The following is a 12,177-nucleotide window of genomic DNA, read 5'->3' on the forward strand; positions in this document are numbered from 1 at the left end:
ATCAATCAGAGGATCACACAATCTGAAGGAATACTTGGGTGCAGCTGGAAAATTAAATGAATGCAAAGATAAGGGTCTTCCAACATTTAACCACTGGATCATTTAAGAGGTTTATTTCTAGGTCTTTTTAGACCACCTTAATTTGTTAGTATAGGTGAAGTACAAAATACACTTGTGGGAACCCCCATTTATGAAAAATCCATGAACTGAACTTAGCAGCAGCTTCTCATTTAGGAACAACCAAATATGGGACAAAAGCTTTGCGCTTTTGTAGATCTCCTTCAAAAAAACACTTAGAAAATGTCAGCAGTGCTTCGTCAAAAGGTGATGACCCACTGTGACCTGAATTTGTGGAGTTTTCAATAAGCTCAGTGCTAGTAGCAATGAAGCAGCTGTCAGTGCAGACAGAGCTAGAACCCTCCAGGTGCTTGGCCACTCTTGTTCAAGTTTGACATTTTTGAAATTATGATGCAGAAATTACAGAAATTATAATGGGGAATAAGCTACCTATTCAGAGTCGTGCATAATGAAAAAGAAGCCATTGTCAATAATATCATATGATCGCACCTATTTTCTCCTACAACTCTTTCCATTGACAGAGAAAATCACCCTCCTGGCCATCCTAGATAAGAGCAAGTCTCTTTAAATCTTTATAACATAGCTCAGAAAGTCATATCCTTCCTTTTAACTGCTATATTGAATGCATGGCCGGTGAAAAATGTTAAGAGGACAGAGTTAGCTACTATAAATTTCCAGCCAATAAAAAAGCCTTGGAGTAAAACTGCAAACCAACCAGGAGACATGCTGCAAAACTCTTCCAGCTGTGACTTGCCAAATGTCCTAAAGCTGGATGAAACTTTCTATAGGAAGAAACAAGGAGTTCAGGATAGACTTTTTTGAGACCATTGATTTTGCATGAGCAACCGAGGCTGGCATTTTAGGACACATATGTTCCATAATTACTAGTTCCAAGATGATCGGCTTTAGGAAGTTTTATGTTGACAAAGAACTGGGCTGGCACCAAACCTGTTAAGCAAAAGCCACCATATAGCAATAGGACTTCCTTGAGCAAATTCTGACAAATGCTTTATAATCATAAATGTTTTACATCAAGTTGGAACGTTATTAAAAATTAAGGTAGAACAACAGATTAAACAGGTCTTCTCTTTAAAACAGGGAAGGCAGGCTTGATGAGGCTGACTTAAAACAGTTTGGTGGCTGAAAAGCTTAGTGGACAGTAAGGTATAGGAGTTATTACAGGGAAGAAAGCAGAAACTGGGTTGTGCTACTGACCTGCTGAGCAATCTAGGTCCTTTCATCACTTCCTCTGCTTTAGTAACTCCTGTAAATTGTTAGTAATGCTACCCTCTTAATAAAGCATGTTAAGAATAAGTGTTTCATTAGAGCAAGTCTGACTACTGTAACTTAAAGGCTTCAGAATGAGAAGCTAAGTTTAGTAAATACGCAATGTGAGATGAAATGCAAAGCCGCAATTTTGAACAGCTTCTCATCCAATTATTTGCATTAATTTATCTGAAATAATTTTGGCTGCTAAAACCTTATGCACCTGGACAACCCATCACAAATGTTAAATGAGTCATGTATGCAAGTCTTTGCTTTAGTTTCTACTTATTGCTTCTTAGAGGTTTTGAAATTTATCTTAAGAAACTGAACAGCAAGATTATTAAGGCAGAACTAGATCTTTTTTTTTTTTTTTTTTTTTTTTTTTTTTTTTTTTGCATTTCAATTCTTGGGGTGGGGAAATACCATCCCTCAGAATTTTTAGAGGAAATGGAGATCCAAAGTAGTTAAGGACCAAATCTAAAAGCAGTTGTTCTATGAGCACCAGAACTAGTGAAGGTTGGTATCATTTTGATTTGGGTCTTACAGTTAGTTGTGAGATCTGTTTGAAGATCCTGTAGCAAGGGTGGCTGTAAAAGTTCTCTCCTGCTCGGCCAATACCTAAATCTAGAAGTACCCAAGTCCTACCCATTTTTCATTTGAAAATTCCCCAGGTTCACCTTTTTACTTCTGCATATTTTTATCTGTTTTTCATATTTGTACTTGTACCCCAAACTTTGTCTTGATGGGATTTGATTGCTTTGCACCCCTTTTACACCTGCTCTGATGTCCCCCTGCCCAAACCCCTAAAGGGGATTTGATCTGTAAGCATTCTTAGAGAATACGAATCAATCTTACACACGATGCCCCTGCTCCAAAAATCCAGTAGGCTGTCTGTCAGGAAAGCAAGAGAACTGGGGACTTTCTGCCCTCCTCTCATGGAGAGGGGAGCTGTACCGCATCTGCAAAGGATGAATACACTTCTGTATAAAAGGGTAAAAGGGAATAGTATCACAAACCTTCCCATCCACTGGGGAGGAGAGGAGCAGAGGAGAGAAACATAAAGGAAGGAATTTAAGGACCCAGCTATAGAAGAGAATTTCTTACTGTGACAAAGGCACCTTGCTGAAATGCTGCCTAACTGGGAGTTTAGTAAGGCACCTACACTCTGCAGGCAAGGGGGTTTAAAAGCACACCTGGCACTAGGCAAAAGCTCAGGAGAGAGGCCAAGGGTCTCTAACACATGCTGCAACCTGCCAATTGTTCTGGTTCCATCCACAGAAGACAATTCTGTATGGCTCAGTGTGCTCATGTTGGTTGATTTTGGGTGGAGCTGTGTTGAGTAAGCTAGTAGTTATGGATACCATTGAGGTATCTATCGCTCCCCATACATTGCTGATGATTGTGGTAGAATAGAACAAGGTTACGTGTGGTGGCAAACAGGAACCTAAAGATTGTACGTTGTAACAATTATTAGTCACCTAAATTCTTTTTACCTTTAGCTCTGTGGCTAGGAGGCAATGGTAACTGTAAAAAAAAAAAAAAAAAAAAAAAAAAAAATCAGAGGTTTAAGCTTGGATCTGTAACTAACATATGGAAACAAATAGTTGCCTGACTGATTCAAGTCATCTGATTAGGATCTATTAAATGAGGCATCACTCCAGCGTGAAATTGTTCCAACATGGAGCCCCAGAGTGATGGTCTCTGAGCCCATGTCAAACTTTGGACAAGAAAGGATTGTTGGGATGGAAATCTCCCAGGATAGAAATGGGCTTTCCATTAAAATCTGTGCAACCGCCTCTTTCTAGTGTAAGCAGACACTAGCTTATTTTGGCTTTTTTTCATCCAATCACAGCCAGAATCAGGATGTTAAGACTAAGGAATGAAAATATCTCACCTACATGCTTCCACACCCCCCAAAAATCAAAAAATACCACTTAGGGACCTGAGAGAAAGCTAACGGATTCTTAAAGTATTCTGTACCTGGAATATTTGTACTTTGGAAAATCTCTGCTTCGCAGAATCTATTCAAAATGCAGTGATATTACGGTCTAGTCCATGTCCAGTGCTATCCTATTGAGTAGGACACAAATCCTAGCATAAACTTATTGCTCAATAGAAGAGTGTAGAAAGCGCCCTCACAAATCATATTCTGTGAAATTAACCTGATCCCAGTAAAGTCTCATTGGAATTGCTCCATCTGGAAACTGAGGCCGTATGCTTCCCAAAGATGTTTGATCCCTGGCCTTTTCTTAGAGGCTATTGAGCTTTGTCAGACTCTTTCTTCTCACTTGCTGTTTTCAGCTGCCATCCTCATGGTTCAGTTTTGATAGCACAGCCCCCAGTAATGCCTTAGGATCATCCAACAGGGAAGGAATATAACTGTGAATTCTATCAGTGTCCTGTTCAGCTCCCCTCCTCTTTCTTTCAGAGACCTGACGCAGCAATAATTTCTTTAATGTGGCAGTACCAACTGCTGCCTAGTGGAGTCTCTAAGGCAAGACACCATTTCTATCTTCTTCCGCAGTGCCGGTCCTGAACTGTTAGTGCTATCTTTTTTGTTACCTTCCTTTGACACCTTCCAGGCTCTCCTCTGCCCCATATCTTTTTCATTTTCTAGGCTGTTACCCCCTTGTTGTGTGGCTCCCCTTTCCTAGCCCATGCCTTTTCTCATGAAACAACCACACGTCACTCAAACCTGCGCGCAGGCTGCACAATTTCTTTAGCCCTACGGCTCAGCTCCGCACTGTCGCGGGCACACAGGAAGAGCTTTGGCCTGCAGGCCTTTGCCCGTGACTGCGTAAATACAAGCTGTTCTGCAAGCAGCCAAGTGAGGTGCTGCAGGAGGCCTGAAGCCTCTGCAGAGCCGGCGGCCACCCGAGCTGCAGCACAGCGTTTGCGGATGAGGAAGGACAAGAAGCAAGGGGCTGAGCCACCGACTGTCATCGTTGTATGTCTATAAATTCGCTCATAATCCTCTCTGGGTCTTAACTAAAGATCATGATCAACTATAGTAATTGCATTCGGGTTGCGTTCTCTTTCCGTTCTGGTTTCTGAGCCCGGGTGGATTTTCAAACTTTTTTCTCATGCCATCATTGCTGAAAAGATGCTTTAATACACAAGTCAGTCGTGCGTGTGTGTGTGCTTTTAATCATGTAATCCTGATTTAATCATGTCTCCCGATTCCGGACTTGGAGAAACACCGCAGCTATTAGAGACCTGCGATAATTTTACCTTAAATATAAGAAGTGTATCTTAAAACAGGCAGCGTTAGCGCTGCACCGTTGTAATGACTCTTTCCGGGTTGCTGGGAGCCCGGACTCGAGGCGGGAGGGAGCGGGGGCCCTGCGGGGCCGGTGCAAGGCACCTCCGCGCCCGCACAGCGCTGCCGCGGCCCGGCCCGGCCCGGCCCGGCGGGGCAGGTGCTGCGCGGGGAGTACGGACCCGCCGCGGGCGGCCATGTTGCGGCGGGCGGGGGGCAGAGCGGGCGCCGAGGCGAGGCCGCGCGGGCGGCGACAGGCACCTGTCGCCCGGGGGTTCCCGGGCAGCCCCGCGGGGGCGGTTTATGGCGCCGGGGTTTTGTCGCGGCCCGGTTACCCCTCCGCGCCGTGGGCGCCCCGCCGCTGGGCGAGGCCGGTGCCGTGCTCGCAGCGGGCCGGGGCGGGGGGGCGGCGGGTAATGGCCGGCGGCGGTGAGTCACGGCCGCGGCCCCACCTGCGTACTTAACCGCCGCCGGGCAGCTGCCGCCGCACTCGCGCGCTGTGCCGCTGCCGCGGCTGGGAACGGCTCCTCCTTCCTCCTCCCCTTCTTCACAGGGCGCTCGGCTGAGGCGGGGTAGTTGCTGCATGAGCGTTTGTTTCCCTGGGGAGCAAGAGAAGCGCAAACGCCGCGGAAAATGCCGAAGCCGGTAAGTGGGACGCTGGGGGCTGTGCTGTGGGGCCCTGGCGGGGCTGTTGGGCGGCGGTTGGGGGGCCGGTGCCGGCTTGCTGGGGGGGGGGAATCACCCGGGGCTGCGGCTCTCGGGAGAACTAACGCGCTGCCTGCCTGCGGGAAGGCTGCCTCTAAACCCGCCCCGCCGCGGCAACGGCGTTTCTAGTGCAGGGAGAGCGTTTTCCTGCCAAGAAATCCCGAAAAGTTTTAGTTCCCCACAGTGTGGGAGCGGTGCTGTATAAACCCACAATTCGGATTAAAAACTCCAGGACTGGGAGAGGAGGAAAAAAAAAAAAAAGACTCACTTAAGCAGGAGCAATCGCCGGAGCGGTTTAGTAGCACTGAGCAAAGGTGAACGCGCCCTGCGGGGGGATGGCGAGGCGCTAAGCGCGCCTGCCGGGCGGTCGCAGAGCGGGTCGCGCCGAGGGCGGGCTGCGCTGCGCCTCGCAGCCCCGCTGGGGCTGGGGGCACCGGCCTTTCCCCTTGCCGTCGCGGGACGGTGCAGCCGGCCGCCCGGGGGCGGGGGCAGAAAAGGAGCCTCGGGAGCTGCAGTTAATAGGAACGAACTGGATTGTTTCCTGAAATATTCCTATGCTGGAAAATACAGACCTGTTCAGTAACTCTTAAGAGATTTTTTTTTATGCTCCCACTAAGAGCGAGATAGCAAAACTGCACTGACTTGCTTTTCATATTTATGTGCAGTTTGCGCTTACATGTATAGGAAACATGTATTTGTACGTAAACATATAAGAAACTTCATTTTTTTGTGATCTAAAACCAAATCTCGGGGCCTTTTAATGCAGTTCTCTGCACTGCTACAGGTGGGACTGTTGCTGGTCCATACCACCCATTATCAGGAAAAAAAGCTTCCCCCGCCCCCCAGTTGAACATACCTGGCTCCCTTCTTCATCTGCCTCTTTTTCCTCAGTCATGCGTCATTGTTGTTCCCCCAGTCACAGGCTTGCTGGGGGGCGGGGGGGTTGTTTTGTTTTTAAACCTACTCCTGCTCTACAGTTAGAAACAGTAATTCTTCTGAGGTACCAGCTGCCTAATGTAAAGCTCTGAGTTGTCACTGGAGCAAACACATTTTTGAACTTTGAAGGGCACAACTGGACTACATTATTGCTGCTTTTTTTTTCCAATAGAGGCAATATTTCTTAAAATGCAGTGCAGCGAAGGATTTGTATTGTTATTAGGTACATCTCCATGAAATGCAAGTAAACAAGCAAGGTAGTAAGCAATTAATGTTTTATCATAACATTTAGTCATCTTTTTTTCAGAAAAGAGGTGCTTAGGTTAACTTACTCTGTGGTCTCTGTAAGCCAACAATAACAACTAATGCTCACAATCACTTTAAGAACTAAATCTTCAGTCTCCTCTAGAAGTATTTCAGCACTAGGGATATATTACTGTATATAAAACTGTCTACTGAAAAGGCTCTTTTGCAGGTTGGAGTAGAGAACACAATTTACCAAGTGTGAACATAAAGTGTGTGTGTATATATATGTGTGTGTGTGTATATATATAAACTGTGTTATTAGTCACTTGCTAATTATGCAGGCTGCCTTCCATGGAATACCGCAGTCAGAATAATCTGAAATCCTGGTCTAGTATTATTTCATACTGAAAGCCATGGATAGGTGTGGGAAAACTCTTTTCATCTGTTCAAAAGGAGGAGGGGGAAAAAGCCCATCAAAAACAAAAACCAAAGCTGCTTACAGCCATATTCTTCCTTTTACCTGGCCTAGTTATGTTCATGTTTCCTCGTGGATGCTGATATATATGGCTTCTCCCGTTGGCTGACTACCCAGTGAATAATCCACAGATAAATGGTGATAGGTGGATGGTGTAAGCCACAGGGGAAGGGCAATTGTCAACTGTACTCTGATAACTTCAGAGACATGTGACCTACCGGCTGAGATTTATGGACAAGACTGTGTGGCAATATCTTCTTGTATGGTATAAGCACTTTTTTGTAATCTGCACTTAATCTGCTTATCAGTATTGCTAGCTGCCACCTTACTGTAAATGGAGAAAAGAGAAATTTTGCAGAGATTATTTTAATAAAACACACTGTCTACTCTGGCTGCTTCAGACTGAGGCAATGAATTTGGATCCTGCCCAGCCCAGCTCATTTGCTCTTAATACAGCTAAATGGGATTCCTATCAGTTTGCAGAGCATGGTGGGAAGGGATGAAAAGCTGTGGGTCCAAAGACAGAATTGCACACAGAGAAGAGGATGACAGCCTCTGGCACACTTGAAGAACAACAGTATGAACTCTTGGAAAGTACAGCCTCTTAGGAGGCTGTCTTAGTTTCTCTTGGATATTTGACCTGGGTACTCAATATTTATTTTCTATACTTGTTTGCATGTGTCATTTCTGCTTGGCATAAGTAAATATGATGTTGCCTGCAGACTTCATGCTGCTATGGGGGAAGGCTGACAATTTGGTCATCAATTTTCATCTTATAATCTTGGCTTGTAATCAATAAGCAAAATTGTGGCAAAAAAACCCACTGAATTAAATCTTTTTGAAGCTTTTGTTTTAACAAAAAATATGTGCTCAAGCAGAGCTTATGCATCATTTTTGAAGTTTCTTCTTTTACAGTAAACAAACAGCAAGTGCATTAACACTAGAAAAGCAATGATCTTGTACTTGAGTACTGAAGTGCTAGAAAGTGACTATATTCCAGATTCTGTGGCCATATGTAATAATAATTAGTTGGATTTTTATGATGAGTGTCTACAGTGCTCAAAACAAACTCTGGTAATGATCCAGAAAATAATTCTGAAATAAAATATTAAATATAGACACTTTCAAGCAGTTTCAGTTTGTAACTTAGCATGAACATTCTGCAAAGTGTGACAGTAGCAAGATCTCTGCAGTAGGATAAATATTTAAATTTTTTATAAAATCATGTGGTTTCAGCTGAGATCATTGCACTTTATCAACAGTTCAAATAAATAATTTCCATCTAGCGTAGACAGTGATTCATTTACACAAATGGTGAGTTATTGTGTGGGGAAGTACAAGAGGTGTCATCTTGTCCAAATCTTGCTGTACTATTTGAAAATAAATGAAATGCTAAATAAACTTTTGATCAACCTTGTATCCCTTTTCATTACTGGAGTGTCTCTGTGCTTGCTGCATTTTCCCCAGGTGTATATGCTATTAGTCTATTTCTGTTTGATTCATTAAAGGGACAGCATTTTAGCTGAATTAAATCCTTTTGCAAAACAAATAGATCTAATAAATTGTGGACAATACTGCATGACTGAGGACTAATGAACATTACTTACAGAAGGAGAAAGAAACGTGATATCTATTCTATAGCCCTGTTAATTTGATCTGACCTATCAGTGTTCTTTGTTTCCTTATTGAAGGTGTATTTTTTTGTTTCATCCTAGGAAAAAAGCTTAGTTTCATGAGAGATGAAGTTAGCCTTATTTAAGCTGCAGTAGAGCATTTGGTGTAGTGTCACACAAGAATATGCAATACTTGTGTGCGTGTGAGTAAGACTGTTCAAAGAGAGGACAGCAGTAAGTGCAGTCTGGCGCATGTGGATAGTATCAAAGGCAGCCTTATCTAATACTGTCATTAATGGACTGTTTTCAAAAAGCTGAGCATACTAATGAAATATGCTCATGCCATGCTGGTGGGCTAGTATTGATGTAGGGGGCCACTGTATGGAGAGGACTGAAGGACTGCAGTAATAGGGTCCCATTTCAATAGTTGAATTTGCAGGGGTGGGAGAAGGTCTCACTGTATGGGATAGAAGGATGTAGGTTAATTAGTGATAGGATGACTGCCTCATCCATGTGATATACAATGCATGGGATTTCTTTAATGGAATGCATTAATAGAAGGTGCTGTTGAGATACTTCCTTGAATATACCTTACAGTTCTGGTCATCCTTATGCAGGAAAGATGAACTCAAAGCAGAACCCAGAGAAGGTTTTGAGATGACTAGCAGCAGAAAGCCTCCTCATGAAAGGAGACTGCTTGGCTTGTTTAGCCTGGTAGAATTAAACAAGTTACTTTCAGCTGTATAAAATGTAAAGGCTTTAAATGCAAAAGAGGAGGAAGAGCTGCTTTAAGCAAAACTTGTGGCTTAGGAGACTTTTAAATGTTAGAGCAGTTAAGTTTCTTGCCCCTGCTGGTGGTCTTAGGAGACTATTCTAAGACACAACATCCCTTAAGATAAAGTTTGACAAGGACACAATTTAATGTAGCTGCCTGTAGGAGTAGAGATCTGGAATTGATGACTCAAAGGTTTTTCCCAGTCCTGTGTTATTAATAACAAGCTAGTGTGCTTGGCATTAAGTGATTAGACAAGTCTTCCATAACTGCTTGATGTTGAATTATACATGAATTTTGGAAAAGAACTTGAAGACAACATGCAAGTCTTTAGCTGGACCTTTGGCACTCTGTAAACAGTTTATGGCATTAGAATTCAACCAGTCTGTCATAAGCCAGCTGGAAAAGATATAAGTGTAGTGACAGGAATCCATTCTAAATAGAAGTAATAACTGTTCAGATTTCCCAAATCCAACTGGTTATTGACTGCATATCTGCTAACTGCAGAAAAACTGTTCTGTGAAGAGTTCTGTTTTATCTTCCAGTTCTTCACAGAAGATTGGTATAACTAGACCGAAATCCAAAAATTATTTTTTTGCATATCCCAAAGGTCATAATAAATCTGTTCTATAATTATGCACACTTAAGAATAGAAAACTGCCAGAAGTGTAATATTACTATGGATGAGACATTGATTAAAAATGCTCTTAGCTCATGGATAGCTATAGGTTGAGCCTGGAATAAATTTTCATCCTTTCCATGTAAGCATAAATTGCACCATCGGTGATATGGTGTTTGGTGTGCTTGATACCTAGGAAGTGCATACTCTGGTGCAAAATAGAGGGAAGCTTGCATTTGCCCAGTTTAAGCACTCCCACTCATGGCTGCAAAAGGAAGGTAATGAACTCTATTAATAGTAAATTCAGGGAGTAGTTCATGGATAGTTAACATTATAAGACAATGAGCTCATAATGGTGCTTAAAACCACATTACTGTATGAGCTGAGTAACTAAGTGTTTCTGAGGTCAGTTTGTTAGCTGCTGCAGAGAAACCAAGTGTGTTAACTGTTGTGTTAGTCACTACTTAAAGAATTTCTTAGCCTTCTTAAAGGGCAGAGGGTGGAGATAAGCCCTTCCACTCTTCTCCCTCCCCCCACATGACCATCTTCCTCTACCCGCTGAAAAAAACAAGCTATGGTAGGTTAGGACTCTGAGAATAAGACTCCTTGATGACCACTAAACATTCCTGCAGCAATGACATTCCTATTTGGTACTTTGTGTCCAGAGAGCTTTATCCACACTGTAAATCGCATAATCACTCAATTGACCTTGAAGGCAGCAATGCTGCCTAAGATCATTGAACCACGCTACACAGTGTTAAATAATACATTATAGCTGCTTTGCGTGCTTGCTTTGAAGCCTGGTTTCAACATTAGGTAACGTTTAGCCTCTGAGCTGTGAAGTGCAGCTCTTTCCTGAAGCAAATGAAGTTGCAGGCATTTCCTGAGCAATGTACAGGATCCCTTTCTCTTAGGAAAGGGAGAAAGTAACTCTGCTGACTCTGAGCTAAGAGACAAGGCTTAGCTCAGTGTAACAGCTAACTGTGTTGCATCCCTGTTGCTCATTTCTTCAGATCCAGATCTTTTCCTCATCCTAGTCCCTACTTCTTTGTGGCTAAATCACCTGATTACTTTGCACTGCTCTCATCTTCGAGAGACTATGACTAGCAGCCACGTGCTAACCTGAGACTGATGAGTATCTGACACTATCAGCTGTCAAAATAAAAATCCTGAGTGTAAGAATTAAAATGCAGGACTCATCTTCTAACTGAGCAAGCAAGAGAAACCTTATTGCTTGATGACCAAAAACTGTCACATTTGGATGCATATTGTGCAACTCCAATGGGAGAAATGCTGGGACCCCTCCACAAGGTAGTCTATAGTCCCCTGCTGGCTTTGAGATGCAAATATGGTATTATCCTGTTTGACTGCGGCCAGTTCCTGATGCACAAAGTATGTGATGTGAATTGGCAGGTAGGTTTGCTTAATTGATATTCAATGATCTCAGTGTGGGAGAGAATGACTTTCCCCTTTAAAGCTAGTACAGCCTTGCAGACAAATTTTTGAAAGTTACTTTTTCTGTCCCCAACTCACTCTATATACATTTTGTGAATTGGTGCATTTTTGTTCAATGTCCATGCTTCAACAGTGAAGGGCCTGCGATAAGTTTCATCTCAGAAGGGTACAGTCCTGATGCTGTTTTAGAAATCAGAAGGGGTACCTTACTGATCTTTCCCATCAATTCTCCTGTCAGTATTACTTATGATTTCTCAAGAGTAATCCCTTTGTGTTTAGCTGCTGTTCCAGGACTTGCAGTGGCTCACATTTGTCTGGGAGCAGATAGTAGCTGTTTCATACTGTTTGAAGCACCTTGGCTGAAAGCATAAGCACTGAAGTGCATGGGTCATAGATCAGGCTGATCTGCGATCACAAGTGATCACATCATATAATCCCATTCATAAATTTTGCAAATGCTATGTGATGTGTTCCAGTGAAGCTCATAAGATAAAGCAAAGAGCTGATTGTGAAACAGGTAAAACTGTGACTTATCCAGTCAACAGATTGCATTGTGACAAAGCATATTCATAACTAGAACACAGAATTAAAGTACATTGTTACCTGGCCCAGCGCAACTCATTACATTGCTATTTCTCCTCTTGTAAAAGTAGTTCACCTCCTTTCTGCACTTTCACTTCTATAAGAATGCAGATGTCCCTGCCAGGTCAGGCACAAAGCCCCTCTCATCTGGCCTTCGATGTTGGCCAAAAG

The 12,177-nt window shown here is 43.1% G+C and overlaps 1 protein-coding gene across 1 annotated transcript in view; it reads left to right on the forward strand.

The window, feature by feature from the left end:
• The first annotated feature begins 5,067 nt into the window (after nt 1-5,067).
• The window catches only part of EZR (ezrin), a 36,680-nt gene continuing 29,570 nt past the window's right edge, over nt 5,068-12,177 (forward strand). The window contains exon 1 of the mRNA XM_026120661.2: nt 5,068-5,248. Coding sequence (XP_025976446.1) covers nt 5,237-5,248 — 12 coding nt within the window. The 5' untranslated portion in view covers nt 5,068-5,236. The remainder of the gene's footprint in view (nt 5,249-12,177) is intronic.

The sequence above is a fragment of the Dromaius novaehollandiae genome, chromosome 3 (assembly GCF_036370855.1).
Source record: "Dromaius novaehollandiae isolate bDroNov1 chromosome 3, bDroNov1.hap1, whole genome shotgun sequence".
NCBI lineage: Eukaryota > Metazoa > Chordata > Aves > Casuariiformes > Dromaiidae > Dromaius > Dromaius novaehollandiae.